At 47.8% G+C, this 20970-nt stretch overlaps 2 protein-coding genes across 4 annotated transcripts in view; one reads left to right on the top strand and one right to left on the bottom strand.

Annotated features, from left to right (window-relative positions):
- Positions 1-20970, top strand: part of LOC119846933 — a 323834-nt gene that overhangs the window by 60394 nt on the left and 242470 nt on the right. The window lies entirely within an intron of this gene.
- The window catches only part of SLC27A5 (solute carrier family 27 member 5), a 36561-nt gene that overhangs the window by 14168 nt on the left and 1423 nt on the right, over positions 1-20970 (bottom strand). For 2 of the 3 annotated variants that reach the window (XM_038381125.2, XM_038381124.2), the window contains exons 2-6: positions 12693-12902; positions 9958-10116; positions 6780-6904; positions 3948-4142; positions 3243-3333 (exon numbers count right to left, since the gene is read on the bottom strand). In XM_038381125.2, the coding sequence (XP_038237053.1) occupies positions 3243-3333; positions 3948-4142; positions 6780-6904; positions 9958-10116; positions 12693-12902 (780 nt within the window). Of the gene's footprint in view, positions 1-3242; positions 3334-3947; positions 4143-6779; positions 6905-9957; positions 10117-12692; positions 12903-14020; positions 14074-20970 lie in introns of all 3 variants that reach the window. The other variant, XM_038381126.2, reaches the window with a different exon arrangement.

Here is a 20970-nt window from a genome sequence, read left to right as displayed (position 1 = left end):
TTCCCCTCTATTTTGTACTGCTCTCTGGAGGGGCAAAAGGGTACTCTGGGAGAAGCACAGGAGATGTAAGGTGTTTGTGACCCCCTCACTGCCCAGGATACAATCAACAGGACCATTAAGGAAACCAACTGGCCAGAGGGAGCTGGGTTCCCACCCCCAGCAGGGAAGCTGAGCAGAAGCCCCAGCTTGAGAGCAAAGGACCAGTGGCAGGCTGGGGAGGAGGAATCGGCTTTCGGGAGCGGCTGAGCGCGGAGCCTGGAATGGAGCCTGTAGAAGCTTGACTTGGCCAGAGGGACGATGACTTAATCGTTGTTTCCCTGTGCTGACTCAAGGACTGAGATCCAGTTCGCCAGTGAACCCAACAGCTTTGGAAACGCTGCCTGGTGTCACTGCAGATACTTGCTGAGTTGCCTAGACTCCAGCTGAGAGATTTTTCCCCTCTTCGTGCCTCAGTTGGACATGCTGGGCAGAGCTCATGACGTGAAGCAGGAGGGCCGAAGCGCAGAGACTCAGTCTAGGAGAGGGTGAGGCCTGGCCTGATGGAAGGAGCTACCCGGGGGCACTGAGGGGATCCACCAAGGGAGTGTTTAAAAGCGGGGACGCAGCCTTGGTCCTGTGGCTCCAGGACAGCACTCGCTGTGTTCTGTAGCAGTGTGGGAGTAACTAGGCCCAGCATGGTTGTGTACAGCTTGACAACACCATTGTGTGGAAGTTCAACTCTGCCAAGATCCTGTCTTCCTATTGCGTTGTCGTGTAAAGAACAACAGACACAACAGGAGCAACTTGCCATGGGAGGTAAAGTGGATTGTGTGTCACCAGATCAAAGCTAGCCCGGAGGTGTCTACACATACTGCGAACACCCCTCCAGCCTGCAGCCTAGATCTACCCTTGGAGTCTCTTAATCAAGACTGGGGGTATGTCTTCATGACAACTAGATACCTATGGCTGGCCCGTTCCAGTTGGCTCGGGCTGCAGGCTGTTTTATTGTTTTGTAGATTTCCGGGCTCAGCCTGGAGCCTGGGCTCTGGGACCCACCCTCCTCACAGCAATGAAACCGCCCCGCAGCCCGAGCCCCATGAGCCGGAGTCAGCTGCCATGGGCCAGCAGCGGGTGTCTAGTTGCCGTGCAGACATACCCTGGATGGTTGTCTATAATGTCATCCTGTAACTCAATCAGAAGTTCTGGGCTTGATGAAGGAATTACTTGGTGATGATCTCTGGCCTGTGATATGGAAGAGGTCAGACTAGACTATGTTAATATTAACAAAAAGAAAAGGAGTACTTGTGGCACCTTAGAGACTAACAAATTTATTAGAGCATAAGCTTTCGTGAGCTACAGCTCACTTCATCGGATGCATTTGGTGGAAAAAAAAATTTTGTTTTTTTTTTGTTTTGTTTTTTTTTCCACCAAATGCATCCGATGAAGTGAGCTGTAGCTCACGAAAGCTTATGCTCTAACAAATTTGTTAGTCTATAAGGTGCCACAAGTACTCCTTTTCTTTTTGCGAATACAGACTAACACGGCTGCTACTCTGAAACCTATGTTAATATTGTATGCTTCTTCTCTATTTAACTCTCGAGATTCTTTGATCAAAAAATTCTGGAATCTTTTCTGTGTTAAACCAAAATGCTGTCTAAACTCTAGTGTGGCCAGGTGCTGGTTTTAGTCCGGAAAGTCCGGTTGAAAAGGGGACCTGACAGTGTCCAGTCAGATCTACTGACTGGACACCCAAAGTCTAGTTACTGCAAGCAGGAGAGCTGGGTAGGCACTGGGTCATCATCCGTGCCAGCCCCTATTCAGCCAGGGCCGTCTCCTACCTTCATCAGGCGGCTTCAGCTCCCAGCCCCGGCTCCACAGGCAAATCCCTCCTGACCCGGGTAGGGGTAGGGAATAGGAGGGGAAAAATGACGAGCGACAGGGGGGAGGGAGGAAGAGGAGTGGGCGAGGGTAGGGCCTCAGGAGAAAAAGCGGGGCAGGGGCAGGGCTTTGGGGGGAATAGGTGGGACGGGGTGGGATCTCACAGGGGAAAAGGCAGGGCAGGGGAGGTTCCAGCACTCCTGCTGGAGTGTCCGGTTTTTAAATATTACCAACTCTAATGCCGAAGACTGTTTTGTTTTAGACTAATGGATGTCTCTAATTTAAAGTAGGACTGTATTTAACCATCTCATCTGCTTTTCTCCTGACCTTGCTGACCTAGTCCACATGCCTATTACCTTTGATGTGTGTTGTATGGACAAGATGGCGTAATTGATGAAGGATGGCTATAAATGACAACATGTAATTGATAAAACGCACAGGGCACGTTTGGTACAGCAGACGTGTTCTATAATGAATGTCACAGCACTGAGTAATGTATTGACTGATGTCTGAGTCATTAAGAGCTAATTATGGAGACAGATGGTCTCAGTACAGATACAGTAGTTATAGCTGTCATTGGCTTATTGATTCAGTAAATTGATTATTTTCCAAATAAGATCAGAGCATGAGAAAGAAAGATTTTGAAGGATTTTCTTTCTCCAGAACCGGTATATAAGGCATGACTTTGGGGGAGTTAGAAGCAAAGAGAAGTGAAACGCGATGCCTAATTTCTCCAGTTTCGGATTGGTATGTACGTTTCCTTTCTGTATTCTGTACAGTGCTGTATCAAGTATTTGATTGACTCTCTTAAATGACACTTCAAACGAATTAGCTATTTGACATCACATTGTATTAAATCCGAACGCGCCAGGAAATCTATGAAAACCTTGTCTATTTGATGTGTGCGTGCAATGGCTTAAAACCCCTGAGGACAGGGCTGGTGACGTTGAAGTAATTTTGCCATCCCCTCTCTGAAAAAAACAGGGCATGAGTTTTGCAGATTCTCCAGCTCCATAGCTCTTATTCGTTCCTGCTATCAACTATTCCACTCTCTAGTTAGGGGACTTATATGGCTGCTGTGAGTACTGGAGTGTCTCACAGTCTTTTAATGCTCTGATTCTTACAATTTCCCCCTGTAAGGTAGGGCTAGGCTATTAGCTGCATTTCACTAAAGAACAACCAAGGCACAGATCCTCAATGGTATTTAGGCACTGAGTTTCCCTTATGCTCAAAGGATCTGGGCCTAGGTGACTCACCTGAGGTTGGGAGTTGAATTCAGGTCTCTGAAGTGCCAGGCCAAGACTGTAACCGCTGCACCATGCTTCCTCCCCAAGAGGCCCGCTCCCCCCATCAGCACCTCCTGATGGCCAACTTTGTATTCTTACCAGGGGGGACTCGGATGCAGCACCCTCTCTCATCTCGCACGGGTTCATCCCACTCCACATTGTACTGGATCAACTCGAAGGGTGCGAGCATCTGGAGAGCAACGGGGCAACAAAGATGGAAATCAACTGGAAAAATGACACCAGCATCCCTCGTGTGCCCACTATCAGCATCTGCCACCTTCCCTCCCCCCCGCCAGTGATTCCATCTGGTCCTCGAGTGATTTTCACCTGCACGCAGCCCCACAGCTGTGAGACTGCAGCTATCAAAATGTTGTGTTTTGATTTAGAGCGTACTGTAAAACTTCCAAAGTGAATTAAACTAAACCTAATTAAGGCCACTTTCATTCTGAATAACAGCACCCTCACAGGGATTTAATGTGGTTTAACTAATCCACATCAAATTCACACCTCTAGTTAGTTTGGATTAATTTTCCTGGATGTCCATGTGTAGGCGAGCCCTAAGTTTAGTTTAATTCCCTTCCAAAGTGAATAAAGGCAAGACAAATTAAGGCTACAGTACTTTAATTCTGAATGAAAGTGTCTACACAGTGTCTTAATCTGGTTTAACTAACCAACTTTCATTCAAATTACATGCCTCCATGGAGATGAACACTAATACGTCATTGACTATGGTCTATGGCCAATGAACCACAGTGATTCGCATGGGTTGACCGTGGTAGGGACAGGCAGAATAGCATTCCTCACCTTGTGGATGAAGTTGACCCTTCCCACAGCTCCAATCTTCCCCGTGTAATTAACGAACCCAGTGTTCCCCTCCGTGGCCCCATAGAACTCGCAGATGCGGATGGGCCCAAAGCGCTGGAGGAATTCCTTCCAGACCTCCAACCTCAGGCCGTTACCCACAGCCAGCCGCACTTGGTGCTCTCGTTCATTCTCCCTCTGCAAGGCAAACAGGACGGGGGTCCAGGAGAGGCACAGAGAGGAGGCCAGGTCTCTCCCTGGGTCTCTCGCTAGTTCAGGCAGCTACCAAGGGGTCCATGCACCATATATGCCCCCATGTTGTGCTGTAAGGGGCCAGTGGCAGCCATACAGGGAGTGGGCACTGAACATTCACTTTCAATATCAAAAGAAGGAGAAACCCAGCCCCTTTATATGGCAATAACAGCTGTGGGGCAACCACCCAAGGCAGCAGGCCACGTGGCAGGGCAGAGCTAGGATGGGGGGCAATGAGAGGGAGGTTCCCTGGTTGCAAACATGGGGGCTGGGCTGTGGGAGCAAAAGGCCAGGAGGAAAAGAGCAAATGTGACTCTGGGACAAAGCAGGGATGGAGCTTCTTGGGCACAGAGCTCGCTGGAGGGGCAGACATGGGGATCTTGCAGTCAGGAAGCTGCCTGCTGCTGTATGTTCCCACGATGCTCAGGGAAACAGGATTTGGCATGCTTGTTTGTTGTGGGAGGGTGGGGTTGGTGAATAAACAAGATCACACTGAGAATATCCCTGACTCGACTCATTGATTTATCATCCTTGCGGAAACACCCCTGTAAGACCCCGGACAGTGGCTAAAGTAGCAACGGTGCCACAGAAACCCTATTTTGAGGCCAACACAAGCCAGAGCTCCAGTGTGCTGCATAGGACAAGGGACCTTAGCTAAGAACATAGAGGGCCTTACAGGTGAAGTCTCCCCATGCACATTTGACAGCTACCCTCTTGGCTGACACACCAGAGACTGAACCAGCGACCTCGGCACTAAAAGCAGGAGCTGCTACAGCTTAAGATTGTAACAGACTCATAGCCATTGTAGGTTAGTATGGGGGGGCGGGACTTGTAACATACACTCACCAGTGATTAAACAGAGAACTGCCACCATAAGGCATCGATACCTCTTAAACTACTATTTTAACCATTCAGGTGGGACATATGTGGCCCGATCTACATCTATGTCTGATTCACAACGGGCCTATTACAGCTTCCAGAGTCTGGCCCCTTTCGCTCAAGCTCTAGGGGATTCTGATTTTTAGCTCTGAAAAATCCCAGTGGAGTTGGTTGAAAAATGTTTGTTCGTTTGTTTCCTGTTGGAAAAATGGCAAAAAATGTGACTACTGAAAAATTTCAGTGCAAGCCCAAATACTTCAGTTCTGAAATTTTGCTGTGATGTTCATAGAACTGGTCATCCAGCTGCCTCTAGCTGGACTACATCTCCCATAATGCACCATGATGACAGAGAAGAGACAGTAGGTGCATCATGGGAGTCCCTGGTTGTTGTGCATCATGAGAAACATAGTCCAGGTGCCTGATACTCCCATTCTCCTCCACAGGTTGGGCTCCTTGGTTAGACTACGTCTCTGATGATGCACCATGATACCCCTCTTGGAGAGGGGAGGCAGTAGGTGCATCATGGGATTCCTGGTTGTAATGTATCATGGGAGATGTAGTCCACTGGGGAACCTGACCTATAGAGGAAAATTGGAACAAGAAGCAACTAAACTATAACTCCCATGTGGCACCGTGGAAGCATTTCAGAATCAAAATATTTCAGTTTTCAGCTGAAATTTTTCGATTTTGGGGCTTGGTTTTTTTGATAAAAAATCCCAATTTTCCATAGAAAGTAGACACTTTCTGTGAAAAAAATTTGCTTAGTCAAAAAAACAAATTTTTTCCATCAAAAAACAGTTTAGAGAGAACATTTTGGACTAGGCCTAACAATGGTTCATTCTCTGTAGTTGGTCAAGATGGTGGCCATCATAGGCCTTGAAATCATCTCTGAATTTTACCCTCAGGTGAAGGCTTGGATAGGTATATAAAGGGTTAAATTAGCTTGGCTAATGACTATATCACCCTTGCCAATTTGTGTTGAGAAGTTCTGGGAAGGCCTGGAGAAATCGTGTTGGAAATACTGAGCTTAAAAAGCCCCAATTACCAGGGATGGTTCTAACCAGTTTTAGCAAAGAACGGAATTCAAGGAGCAGTGACAATAGTCATGTAGGTTCCAGTCAGGAGCGGTGGAAGCTCCCTGCAAGTGGGGGACCCACTGCCACCCGAACCATGGCCCCGCCTCCACACCACCTCTTCCCCCCAAGGTCTCACCCCCTGCTCACTCCTCTTTGCCCCCTCCACCCGATCGCTTGCCTTTGTGGCCAGTGGGAAGGATGGGGCCATGGCTCCTGGCCCCCCCGTTCCAGCACCCCTGGTTCCAGTAGACAAGGCATAAAAGGGTGAACTCTTAAAACATTTGTTGCTGGTATCTGTCTGACCAGTTGGCGCCAGCCAACGTGGGTTTAAACTAATTCTGTTATAAGTTGCCGATCAAAACTTATCACTGCATGTTATTGTATGGAGGTGATGACTGCCTAGGCATTTAAGGTTAGTTTGGAGCAGTTGTGTAAATACCACTTGGCCTTCTGGATTTAATAAAAGATTCTGTGGTTAAATTGGTGCCGTGCTGGTATCCTGTATTAATAATAATAATAACAACACAACATAGCGGACTCCATACTGCTTCACCCCACCTCCCACATTGGGATTAGCAACCAAGGATCATCTAGCATCCCTCCATCCCCAAGAAAGGCGTTGGGTTACCTTGGGTGTGTTGCACAAGTAGCGCATCACCTCCCCTATGTACTGGATCACAGAGACATGGTATCGCCGGCAATCATCCCAGAACTGGGAGACGGAGAACTTGGGACGCAAGACGCAGGTGGCTCCTAGGGGAGAGGGAAGGAGAGGTGATAGGGGGCATGTGAGCCCCACTTTCCAGTCTACCCTAACCCAATAATGGCACTGAAGAGGCAACTGGTGCATTGCTTATCCCACTGATTTGAATAGTCCAGCTATTGCCTTATGTTCTGCCTGACAATTTGTTAAATCCACTTGTTGTATCTCCTCTTATACTCCTTGGGGCTGGGACCATCTCTTTGTTCTGTGTTTGTACAGTGCCTAGCACAACAGAGCTACAACACCTAGGTGACATCATAAAACAAACAATTATAATAATATGGCAGGAGTCACCAGGTGGCACTGCTGTGTATAGGCTTTTTTCTTGATGTTAGAGCAAATGGTCAGTCTTTGGAGACATGTTTGAATTATGGTTAGTTTTGTGAAGCAGTTTCTTTTTATGGGGAGCCGTGAGTTTCTTTCTGACTAGAGCTGATTTTTGAGGCATAGTTAGTTGCTCCCAGTGCACCGATCATTGGTGGCAGGCTGAGATTTCTGAAAGAAAGGATTTCCCCTGCATGCTGACCACTGTTGTAATAATTGGGACTATAAATTTGCCCTGTTTTTAAGCCCAACTGTAAAAAGTATGTAGAAGTTCATAAAATGTCACAATAACCTACAATAACAAATGTCAGTGGGAAAAGGAAAACTGAGGTAGTCTAAACAAAAAGTCCCATGGAGATAACTCAAGGACGGTCTTAAAGTCATGTTTGGTAAACCCAGAAGATGTGGAACTGTCAATTAATGAACCAAAATTGTGTGTCAGAAACTAGGCCTAATTGGTGGTCAAAATAATGAGGGGACTGGCTGTTCCACTCATGACTCCCTTTGTGGGTCCTTAAAGAAAGAGATTTGTGGTGGGGGAATAGAAAAAGAACGGATGGAGGCTATGTAGAAAGCTTCATCATCATGGCTGCCACTCCCACCATCTCCTAGGACATCTGGCCTCTGCCTTAATCCTCAAAGATGTCCGGATCAGAGAGAGGAACCCAGATGATATCACCACCCATACTGGCTGCTGCTGAACCCCACACACAACCTGAGATGAAACGGGATCAGATTCAAACATCAGCGGCAACAACCACAACTCCAGTCCACCTCAGCTAACGTCATCTCTTTTCCCCAGAAGGATCGTTACCTTCTTTGGAACTATCGGAGAGACTGTCAAACAAGGAGTGTTCTCCTTTAAAACTCTCCAGATAAAGGGAAAGGGGACAGGACGTGTTCATGTGGAAGCCCTACTCAATACTTCACATTTCAAAGGCGTTAGCCCGTTTTCCTTTTTTTCTGTATCTTTAATAGAAGGTTAAAAAAAATTGACGGTGCATTTGCTATGGCCCTAAGCAGGCTGAGCTCTCTGGATGCCAAACCCTGAATCTTGTTTAGCACTGTTTAATGTTGGACAGCGACTGGGTTGTGTTAACACCTTTGGCACACATATTCCATCTAAATAAACACAACACGATCTCTGTGCAAGGCCTGGCACATATTATGTAAAAATAAACAACATGCCTTTAAGAATGTATCTCCTCCAGTGGAAAGCCAAGCTGTGAGGCTCTGGGTATCCTCTACAGCTTAAGGAACTTAAGGAACATAAATATGGCCATCCTGGGTCAAACTATTGGTCCATCAAGCCCTGTCCTCAGTGGCCAGTGCCAGATGCTTCGAGGGAATAAACAGAACAGGGCAACTATTGACTGATCCATCCCTTGTTGTCCAATCCCAGCATCTGGTCGTGACAGTCTTAGCCATCCTGGCTAATAGCCACTGATGGACCTCTCCTCCGTGAACTTATCTAATTCTTTTTTTAATCCATTTATGCCTTTGGCCATCCCTTGGCAGTGAGTTCCACAGGTTGACAACTGCATTGTGTGAAGGAGTACTTGGCAAAGGGGTGACAATAACCTGAACAAATGGGTTTCACAGGAGCTAAATTCCACGTGGTTTAGTCTTCACGCTCAGAGAAGAGTTTTAGAGCCCAGCTCGGCAGAATTAGCAATAACTTAGGTGGGAAGGGAAGAGCCCGTCTCTTTGTTCCGTGACTGTACAGCACCCAGCCCAGCGGGATTCTGGGCCACGGCTGGGGCTCAGGGTCATAGAGTTTTAAGCTAGAAAGGACCATATGATCATCTCTCTGAGCTCCTGTATGTCACAGGGCCACCCACTCCACCAAGCACCTGCCCACTAAACCCAACAACTAAAATGGGACCAGTATATAACAGCCCACAGGAGACATGGTGTGTGCCACAGGCAGAGAACAGGAGGGACCCTATGCAAGGCCCCACAATGGCAGTGAAATGGTTAAGTGAGATACACCCAGATAATCCTGGCATGTAACCCACACGCTGCAGTGGAAGGCAAAAAACCCCTAAGGTCCCTGCCAATCTGAGCTGGGGAAAAACTCCTTCCCCACCCCATGTAATGCGATCAGTTTATCCCTGAGCACATGAGCAAGAACCATCCAGCCAAGTACCTGAGAGAGAGAATACTCAGTGCCACCTCAGACACCTGTCCTGTGTCCCATCACCAGCTGCAACCATCCCTGCTGCTTCAGAGGAAGGCAATAAAAACAAAACAACAGCAACAAAAAACAGAATACACTGGGGGGGGTATCCTTTCCTGACCCCTGCCGCTGGTCGGTTCAGACCCTGAAGCATGACCTTTCAGGAGCATAAAACATAAACTGGCAGTGAGCCACAACTCCTTCTGGGTGGCTGTCCCAGAACCTCACCCCTCTGATGGTTAGAAACCATCTTCTAATTTCCAGCCCAAATTTGTTCAAGGCCAGTTTATATCCATATCTAGATAATAAGAAGAAGAAGAATTAAGAATTAAGAATGATGTTTCCTTAAAGATGACCTGACATGGGAAAAATGCACTTTTTTGCATATTTATCTATCTACCTTTCTATCTATCTATCTATCCCCATCCACCCCATCTATCTATCTCCATCCCCAACCACCTCTCCATCCATCCACCTCTCCCAGTCATGCACCCCTGCACTGTCTGTGTCTTTAGACCCGTGACAACACTCTGTACATACCAACCTCCAAACATCCTCCAAGTCCGATGAGCAGCGCAGCCGAATGGTACAGCGGCAGAGGGGTGTAGATCACGTCCTCGGCTGTGACGCCACTTATGTATAACATGGTCACCATGTTGCACAGCCTCAAGTGGGTGATGATGGCAGCTTTCGGGAGTCCTTGTAGGACAAAGGGATTGTATTTAGTGATGCCTCGTGGGTTTTGTAGTGCAGTTACCTCATGGACCCCTTCTCCTTTATGAGCCAGGCTCCGTGGTTGAACTATATCCCCCATGATGCACCACAGCCAGGCATTCCCATGGTGCACCACTTCCCCTGTCCAAGAGGGCATAGGTGCTGACTTTTATTTTTCCCTGTGGGTGCTCCACCCCTGCTCCGCCCTGAGGCCCCACCCCCTTTCCACCCCTTCCCCTGAGGCCCTACCCTCGCTCCACTTCTTCCTTCCCCTGCTCCACCCCCTCCCCTAAGGTGCCCCACCCACTCACTGCTCTCCACCCTCCCCCAAGCGTCTCCTGCTAGCCACCAAACAGCTGATCAGTGGTGTGGCAAAACAGCTGATCGGCAGCACCACTAGACAGCTGTGGCTGGTGGGTGCTGAGCACCCACTATGTTTTTTCTGTGTGTGCTTGAGCCCCGGAGCACCCATGGAGTCAGCGCTTATGCAAGTGGCGGCCTGAACTACAACTCCCATGAGGCATCATGCTGGTATTTCAGAATAAAATTTTTTGGTGCTTTGGCCAAAATATTTCAGTATTTGAATTTTCATTGGTCAAAATCAAAATTTGACTTTTTTTTTTTTGCCAAAAATCATGAACAATTTAGAGGAAAACAATTTTTTTTGTTTTCATCCCAAAAAAATTCCATTTTCCAACCTTCTCTAGTGCACATCCATATTTTGAAACTGGAAATGGATGCCATTTCCCAAGATGACAGCACTTATTCCTATTAAAGCATCTCCTGGTCCCTTAGGTAGCATACAAAGTTTACGGATGCAGAAGACTCCTGTTTAGGGCTGAGGGGAAACACATTTTTCCTCCCATGAAAACTGTCAGCAATTTGATAAGTATTCCTGTCCCAAACTTTCAAAATATCAACAAAAAATTATGAACCAAAAATTTTAAAAAATTGGTTCAAATCAAATCAAAATTCCATCTTGATCATTTCAAAACGTTTCATTCTGATGTTGACCTTTTCTTAACCTTTTGTAAAAAGAAAAGGAGTACTTGTGGCACCTTAACCTTTTGTGTGTGTGCAAAGTAAGGAATGTACCGGGAGAAAAAGTTGTTCCTGTGGCGTATTGAAAATTGTGTTAAAATTGCAAACTCTCTCTTTAAGTGTTACGGGGTTTCCTGCTTGCAGTGTAGGGGGGTCTATAAGGAAGTGTGCAATTTGGAGCTTGAGCAATCAGCCTGCAAAAAGCCAGATTAAAGCCAGGTGAGATGAGCTGGGCCTCTCTTCCTCTGTCTCTCTCTGCTTTTGGTTCTTGCGTGTTCTTGGTCTGCATTCTACGAAATAACGTTGTGTGATGCTGCACATTTCCCAACCATCTCGAGTGCCAATCGACATTTTACATCCAGGGACAGCCGCCCTCTTCCAAGATGGCTGCACTTTTCCTATTAAGAGAATCTTGAATGCCATCTCTTGTCCCCTTCCCTATTAATAGGCTTGGCAAAATTTGTTTGATTTTTTTTAATCATGTTGACAGAGGTTTATTTTAAGCATTTTTAAATTTTTTTTATTGATTTAAATTTTCACAGTTGCACAAAAATTATGGGTTTTAAGCATCTTCATTTGATTTTTTTATTGATTTAAATTTTCACAGTTGTGGGAAATTAGGGGCTGACTTTTGTTTTTGCCAGTGGGTGCTCCTCTCCGCCCCCTCCCCCTGTGAGAGCAGTGGGCAGGGCCTCGGGGGGAAGAAGCCGAGCAGGGGTGGGGCTTTGGGGCTGAGCGCAAGAGGAGCAGTGGGCGTGGCCCCGCGCCGGGGCCCACAAAAGATTAATCCAGCCCGGGGAGTGCTGAGCACCCCCTATTTTCTTAGATGGGTGCTTGAACCCAGGAGCACCCACAGAGTCAGCACATATGGGCGGTCAGACAAAAGGCAGGTCAGACCACAATTATTTATTGGAAACGGATGCTAAGATTCAAAAACTTTAAAGCTTTATAACCATTCAACCATGTCAGCATCACATGTCAACATGCACAAAGGAAATATCCTTAAATCAAACTCGACTGCATTGTCAAGCAGCATTTTTCATACTTTGCCAATCTGACAATTATCAATGGAAGTATTGTTTCCTCGCCTTGGGCCTGCATGATGAAATTGACGTTTGTCGACATTTTCCAATAAACATCTAATCATAGAAATGATTGATTGGAAGGGACCTCGATAGTCCAGTCCCCTGTGCTGAGGAAGGACTAAGTATTATCTAGCCCATCCCTGAGAGGCGTTTGTCCAACCTGTCCTTAAAATCCTCCAACAATGGATATTCGGATTCTACAACCTCCCTAGGTAATTCATTCCAGTGTGTAACTACCCTGACAGTTAGGAAGATTTCCCTAATGTCCAATCTAAACCTCCCTTGCTGCAATTTAAGCCCATTGCTTATGGTCCTATCCTCAGAGGATAAAGGTAACAAATGTATCACACTCCTCTTTATAACAACAATCTTTCCAAGCCTACTTAACAGCCAGGTACAGCTGCTCAGCACTCTCATCACAAGTCCCCTCCTCACCTGTGGTGCCCGAGGTGTAAATGTAGAGTGCAGTGGATTTGCCGGTAATGTTGGCTCGGAAAGCGACAGGGATCGGCTCCTCGGATGCGGCATCTATCTGGCCCTGGAGAGGCTCCACACCAGTGGTGGGGGACTCGGCGCTCAGGTAGAAAACCCGGAGCCCTTTCTGTTGCAGGCTGGGCAGAATGTCCTCAATAGCGGCTTTGAGGTCTGAAGAGGGGGTGAGAAAGGCGTTTTTCCCGCATTGAGGAACGCGGATCACTGCATCACATGCACACAGAGGCATATGGAGACACAGACTCAGATGTGCACGCCAATGCAGGCACACACCAATACACACACAAACGTGGGAACAGGCAGACAGACACAGCACACGCATGCAGAGGCTCACTGACACACTGTACCCCACGTTCCCCCCTGTACCCACGTGTTCACCACCGCGAGATGGCTAGGGGATGGTTTGTACAGAGCATGCCTCGTGAGGCATCATGGGCAAAGCCTGAACTGAATGACCCTTATTTCCCTGTTGAAAGGTGTGTGTGTCATCCTTGGGGCATGAAGCTGTGAGAAACGCCCACGGACCAGCCCCTTGGAGAGGACAGAGAAGCGGCAAACACAGAGGCCATACATGCCAAAGCTCATGTTGACCAGGAGTGGAGGAAGCTCCCTAAAAGTGGGGAGCCACCGTCGCCTGAACCCCATCTCCATCCTCATGCCACCCCATCTCCCTGAGTCCTGCCCCCCACACCACCCCTACCCCCAAGGCCCTGCCACACCCCAGCCCTCCTCCCCCAAGGTCTGTCCCTGCACTGCCCCTTCTCCCTGAGCCCTGCCCCCCACACCACCCCTCTCCCTGAGGCCTCACCCTCACACTTCCCATTCCCCCCCCGAGCCCCTACCTGCACCCACCCCTCCCCCCAAGGCCCCACCCCACCCCTCCTTCCCCAAGGACTGCTTCTGCACTGCCCCTTCTCCCTGAGCCCTGCCCCCCACACCACCCCTCTCCCTGAGGCCTCACCCTCACACTTCCCATTCCCCCCCCGAGCCCCCACCTGCACCCACCCCTCCCCCCAAGGCCCCACCCTACCCCTCCTTCCCCAAGGACTGCTTCTGCACTGCCCCTTCTCCCTGAGCCCTGTCCCCTGCACCACCCCTTTACCCGCCCCTGTTCGCTCCTGTCCAACCCTCCCCATCCCGTCGCTCACTCTTATGGCCCCGTAAAAAGTGATGGGGCCCTGCCCCCCCCCCACATTCTGGTGCCCCTGAGTAGACAAAAGATGCAAGCAACAAAGTGCAATTCATAATGAAGAAAATGGTCAGCAGCTCACATCCCCCACGAGGCTTGCCCAACCCCATGACACCGCATGGATTTTTCCAGCACCTGGAGAAAAACATAAATGAGGGACAGCGACATCACCGTGGCCTGCCTCTTCCCCCATCTCTACATAGGGAAGCAAGATCACCTGGAAAACAAAGAGCTCCCCATTGAGACTTGGTAGGGGCTGGACCTACGTGGAAGGCGTTCCACTTCGCATGGACTGGTGTGACGTTTTGGGGGAGAGAAATCCTCTTGCTTTTAGAATGATAAGCCTGGTAAAGTTTAGGCTTTAGGCTGCAGTTTTGCTATTTTATTTCCTTTTGTAACCAGCTCTAATCTTCTATGCCACTGCCCTTAAAAACTTAAAATCCCTGTTTCTCTAGTTAATTCACTTCTTTTGATGTCGAATCTAAACCAGTGAGTTTTTCTAAGTGTTTGGGGGATTTGCTCAGATTACAGAGGCTGGGGCATGTCCACTACCCTTTGAAGAAGTAGCGAACTAATGAATGAGCTTGCATTGATCAAGGAAGTCTTGAGCAGTGTAAGTCACGCATTTCTGGGGGGCAAGGCTGGGGGAACTTGCTCCCTATAGTGCAGTTGATGAGTGGCTGGACGTGCTTTCATGTAACTTTGCTGGGTGTGTGTTTGCATGCTGATCTCTATCTCTGAGTGAACAGAGCCTCGTAGGATTTGCTGTTCAGTAGCATAGCAGCATAGAAGACACCCTGGCCAGGAGAGTTAAAGTGGTGCACAGGGGTTCCACAGTCCAGGGGCATGTCACACACACGCAGATACAAAGTTCAACACGCATCTATACCTAATTCAGGCACAGACACATACACAAGGGTACCAGAAAAATACACCAAGTCAAGCATGTTGACTCCAAGGGAGCAGGGCCAATTCATGCCAATGGAGTGACACTGATTTACACCACTTAGGGATCTAGCTCATTTTATTGATAGGGAAACTGAGGCACAGAGCAGGGACATGAGTCATCCCAAACCACACAGCAAGTCAGGGCTAGAACTGTGATAGAATCCAGGGCTCTGAGGCCCTGTCCCTGTGCAGGCATCTATAGATAGATGTAAAGGCCTAAATTCATAGATACTAAATTGAGACCTTCGGGGTTGAAAATTATGGCTCTAAATTATTGAGCCAATGGTTACAGGCGCTGCATCCATGATCAGTTCGTGATAAGGGGGAAGAAGGGATCCATTTGCATCCATCCCGGGGTGTACCTATTTTTTGGTTCTTGTGAGTTATCATTCTGGCTTCTAAGAAATAAAAGTTGTGTTACATAGCAACCTTCCAGCAAAAAGAATTTTATACTTTTATCTAACTTCTCAGTGTCTGTGCTGTGAACATAACAATGTTCCCTCTCTGGGCCTCATCTTCCCCTCCCACCTCTTGTCTATGTAGAGTGTCAGCTGTTTGGGGCGGGGACTGTCCCTGTGGAGTCTCCATCACTGACAATTTTTAAATCAAGCTGGAATGTTTTTCTGAAAGATCTGCTCCAGGGGTACTGTGGGGACGTTCTCCGGCCCGTGCTAGACAAGAGGCCAGACTAGAGGCTCACAATGGTCCCACCTGGCCTTGCAATCCATGCATGCAGGCTTGATCTCATCTGGAGTCTCTCTGGGGGCTCCTGAGATAACAACCATGGGAGGAAGAAAAAGTAGCTTTTTTCTCTATTGCACATGGCTAATTCCCAGATCAAAGCCAGCATTAGATTTGCCCTCTGCCTTTTACTGTTGATTCTAACTACACCAGGAGGATTCTGGCAGGGGAGTGTCCTAAGTCCCTGTTAACTAGGGAAGAGGGTGTCCGCTTATCACTTTATGATCCTTCTTTTATAGTTGTCCCATTAACCCGATCCTTATCAGCACCACCTCTCATTTGAGCCTGAGGATGATTAACTAGAGGTCGTTTCTCCCTGCTGATCTTGCAAACACACAGAGAAACCTTTCACAGAACTTGTCCTTAGGCATTTATATGGCGCTAATTCACGAGGGGCCTATTATAGGTCTCCCACTGACTTCAGATGGGGCAGATAGCTGTCGGGGACCTACAGATCACGGGGAGATTAGAACCCTCATTGCTGGTGTCAGACAGCCAAGGATTAAAAACGCATGGGAACAGATTTACAGCCTCTGGGTGTATGATTAATTGTATTCCACCAAGGTTAGGAGAGCCTGGGGTGGGGAATACTTGGAAAGTGCTGGCCAGAGGTTAACTTGGATTATTATCTGGCCCCATGTTGTGTAAGAGGTCAGGGTTGATCTAGTGGCTCCTTCAGGCCAAGGGGGTTGTAAACCAGGCTGGAGGTTCAGCAGCAGTTTCACTGTAATGAGGCTTTCACCAAACTCAATAGGAATTTAAAGCTATCAGTCCAGTGGCCCTGGAGTTTGACAGCAAATCCCGTTTTATGCTGCCTTGGCCACATGCTGGAATTCTGGCAAACTTCAGGCACCCAGTGGCCACCTCCCTGTCTCTGCGAGCAGGATCCCAGCATGCTGGGTGGAGAGCGCATCTGTTTAGCTTGATACTTGGACCTCCCGTGAGGCAGGGAAATGGCTTTTCATTGCTGTTTTGCAGCAGGGAAACTGAGGCATGCTGCAAGATCAAGGCCAGAATTTCCAAAACAGATCCCCTCCCATCTATGAACAGCACACTGCACCAGGCAGGGGGAGGAGGGGTCAGGACACCTGGGTTCTATCCCCCAACTTTGCCCTGGACCTGCTGCATGAAGCTGGACAAATGTGGATGAGCTGTTTCCCCTTCTGCCCTTTGTCTCTCTAGACTGGGAGCTCTTTAAGACAGGAACTGCCTCTAATTATGTACCCATGCAGTGCCCAGCATAATAAAATATACTATCTAGGTCCATTCATCAAGCAGTCTCAAAGCACTTCACAAAGATATCTTTATCCCCATTCCACACTTTGGGAAACTGAGGCACAGCGTGTGGAAGCCCAGGGTCAACCAGCAAGCCACTGTAGACCCCAGATCAGAATTCAGGCCACTAGGCTACATAGCCCAACAGGACCCTGATCTTGACGGGACCCTCTACCTGCTACCATAACAATTGTAATTTAGGCCTCAAAGATAAGAGGCCAAATTTTCAATGGTGGGATTAGTGTAAAAATCTGCTCATGAGTCTCACAACTGGGAGCTCTGCTAGATGCATATGAGAAAAAACACCCTTGCTGAGATGCCAAAGCTCAGATTCCCAAAGATATTTCAGACACCTAACTCCTGTCAGTTTCAGCCTTTGAGGCTCTGGGTCCTTTGTGAAATTTTGCCCCTCTCCAGAATCTGAGCAAGAGCTAGGAATCAGACGGGAGTTTTCCAGATCCCAGCCTAATACTTTAACTAGAGCTGGGCGAATAACCAATTTTTCGGTTCTTTGGCAATTTTGGAAAGTCGAAGGGAGAAAGAAAATCATTTGGGATCAGCCCAAAGCAAAAAGTTTTCAAAGTTTTAGATGACACGAAAGCAGAGGCAAAAATCGTTTCAAGTGGGATGAAAGGTTTAGTCTCAATCTGAAGCGCTTTTAGGCTTTCAACAAACAAAATGAAAACGAAAGACAATTTGGAAGCAAAAAGTCGTTTCCAACCAAACGCTCAAAACAGTTCGTTTGAACCTTTTCCAAACAAAACATTGCAATTTGTTGGGCTGGAATGACTTTTTCATCTCAAAACTTCCTTTCCTTTTAATTGTATGTCTCAATTTTTTTCAGAATGCTTCCCCCCCCACCACAAAAAAGAAGCAAGTTGATGAAATCAAAACAAATTCCTGTAGTCACAGAGTCATAGAAATGTAGGACTGTTAGGGACTTCAATAGGTCATCTAGCCCAGTCCCCTGCACTCAAGGCAGGACTAAGTAGTAACTAGACCATCCCTGACAGGTGTTTGTCTAACCTGCTTTTAAAAACCTCCAGTGATGAAAATTCCACAACCTCCCTAGGCAATTTATTCCGGTGCTTAACCACCGTGACAGGAAGTTTTTCCTAATGTCCAACCTAAACCATCCTTGCTGCATTTTAAGCATTTTGCTTTCTGTCTTATCCTCAGAGGTTAACGAGAACAATTTTTCACCCTCTTCTTTTTAACTGTCTTTTATGTAATTGAAATCTGTCATCATGTCCCCTCTCCTCCAGACTAAACAAACCCTGTTTTTTCAATCTTCCCTCATAATTCGTGTTTTCTAGATCTTTAATATTTTTTTTGTTGCTCTTTTTTGGACTTTCTCCAATTTGTCCACATCTGCCCTGAAACATGGTGCCCAGAACGGGACACAATACTCCAGTTGCGGCCTAATCAGCGAGGAGTAGAGCAGAAATGTTTGGGCAAAGTTGAAACTAGACAAAATCAGACTGGAAAGAAGGCTTCTGCACCTTTACCAAGGAGAGTGATTAAGCATTGGAGTAACTTACCGAGGGGAGGTGGGAAATGCTCTGTCACTGGCAGTTTTTAAATCAGGATTGGAAGTTTTTTTAAAAGATACGTTCTAGTTCACGCAGGGATTAGATCAGGGGAGTTCTAGGCCTGTGTTCTTGGACCTGTGCTAAGACCAGATAATGACAATGGTCCCTTCTGGCTGGAACCCGTGAATTTATAAAACAACCATCGCACGTGAGTATAGTTAAAAGCATTCAAGGCTACAGGACCCAATTAGGACAAGCAACTGGAGCCAGGAGAGGCAGGGTTTAATGGCTGTGCAGCCTTGGGCAAGTCGCTGACCCACTGTGTGCTTCAGTTTCCCCCTGTCAATGCCCTCCTGGTAGCCTGGGATTAACCTTAATAGCTGTGGAGTTTTATTGCCTCTATTAGGTGCCAAAGCTGGATATGTATGTGTATGCTGGGGTGTGGCTGTCATCATAACTCTGTCCTCAAACTCTGAGAGAGGCATTACACTCCTAGGGGACTTTAGCATGAGCTAGATCAGGGGTTCTCAAACTGGGGGTCGGGACCCCTCAGGGGATCATGAAGTTATTACATGGGGGAGTCGTGAGCTGTCAGCCTCCAACTCAAACCCTGCTTTGCCTCCAGGATTTATAATGGTGTTAAATATATAAAAAAGTGTTTTTAATGTATAAGGGAGGGTTGCACTCAAAGGTTTGCTGTGTGAGAGGGGTCACCAGTACAAAAGTCTGAAAACCCCTGAGCTAGATAGTCCCCGCCAAACACACGCACACACAGACACACACACAGGTATATAAATAGGTGCACACAAATACACACACAAGAGACACACACAAATACAGACACACAAACTAATGTATACACACATGCACAAAAACACACGTAGACAGAGACACACAACAATAGACACACACAGGCATACACACAAATACATACCCATGCAGGTGCACTTGCAGAGAGACCCACAAAAACATTCAGGTGCACACACCCATGAACAAATGCACACACACCAATGCCTACACACACACAGAAGAACACACACATTCAAACACACACAGGCACCCAACGGCGCACACAAATGCACATTTACTTTCTCACACATACACAGAACAAATAGATGTATCCATACACACGCACAGAACAATAATAGGAATCCCTGGTGAATCACTTTTCATCTGTAGAAACAGAGACAGGACAGGACTGGCCAAATATCACCAATCAAGCACGCACAGGCATTAAAAAAGAACACATACACAAATGCATGCACACACGCACATACACAAACACCAGCACACACCTCTAGACCAGCACACATGCATATAAATCCCCACAAATGCACACACAAATGCATTCACGCACACATACACAAACACACACTAAACATACACACCTAAACCAGCACACATGCACATAAACAACCACACACACACACAAATGCATGCACACACACATGCAAACACACACTAACACGCACCTCTAGACCAGCACACATGTATATAAATACACACAAACACCCACACACAAACACACACTACCATGCACACCTAGACCAGCACACAGACACACAAATATACACATCCATGCTTACATGCACATACTCCTAGACAAATGTGCACACACCCCTGCCCAAACACACATGCAGGGCACAGCCACACACACAAACCACACGCACACATGCTTCCAAACCCCCGTCTGCACACACAGCTGCAAACAGCCACACACAAACACGTGAGTGCGCACACACAATGGAAAGCAGCACCGTGGCAAGTGGTTTGAACTGCCGAACCTTTCCCTTGTCCTCTTAATCCTGACTGGCTGAGCCTTGGCCTTGATTCAGTCTGTGCGTAATCTCTCTGCACTATACCCTAGAAACTGAGTAAACAGGCAACTTAACTCCTTTGCTGGCAAGCTGGGACAGGAAATTCAGGTACGCTGAGAATGGTCACAGGCCTGAGAAAATTACCTTATGGAGAGAGACTGCAACTGGGGACCTGGCATTGACCTAGAGCAGAGGGAGGGCTGGGAGCCAGGACTTCTGGATTCTATCCCTGGCTCTGGGAGGGGAGTGGGGGCTAGTGGTTAGAGCAGGGGGGCTGGGAGCCAGGACTCCTGGGTTCTATCCCTGGCTCTGGGGGTCTAGCAGTTTAGAACAGGAGGCAAAGGAGGACTGCCCCCAAATCCATGCCAGGTTTCCCACAGAGCACAGTGCCTGCTCTTGCTTTAGTTGTCTCCAAAATGCTGGTACCCGCGTCATGCAGCTGTGATCCAGGCACACCCACAGATGGGTGCCTCCCGCTCCCCCAACTGGCAGGGCTTTGATGTAAGGAGCAGAACAAATGCCCTGTGTGCAGTCGGGACCCCACTCACCACCCTCACGCTGCAGTCAGTCGTTGACCCCTGTGCGAACAATCCAGGAGTCCTGGCTCCCAGCCCCACTCTGCTCTAACCACTAGTGCCGTCTCCCCTCCCAGAGCTGGGGACAAAACCCAGTAGTCCTGGCTCTCAACCCCCTGCTGTAATCACTGTAGCCCACCCCAG

Source organism: Dermochelys coriacea, chromosome 23, assembly GCF_009764565.3.
Source record: "Dermochelys coriacea isolate rDerCor1 chromosome 23, rDerCor1.pri.v4, whole genome shotgun sequence".
NCBI classification, from domain to species: domain Eukaryota; kingdom Metazoa; phylum Chordata; order Testudines; family Dermochelyidae; genus Dermochelys; species Dermochelys coriacea.
The sequence above is the reverse complement of the archived record's forward strand: the minus strand, read 5'-3'. Positions and strand labels throughout refer to the sequence as shown.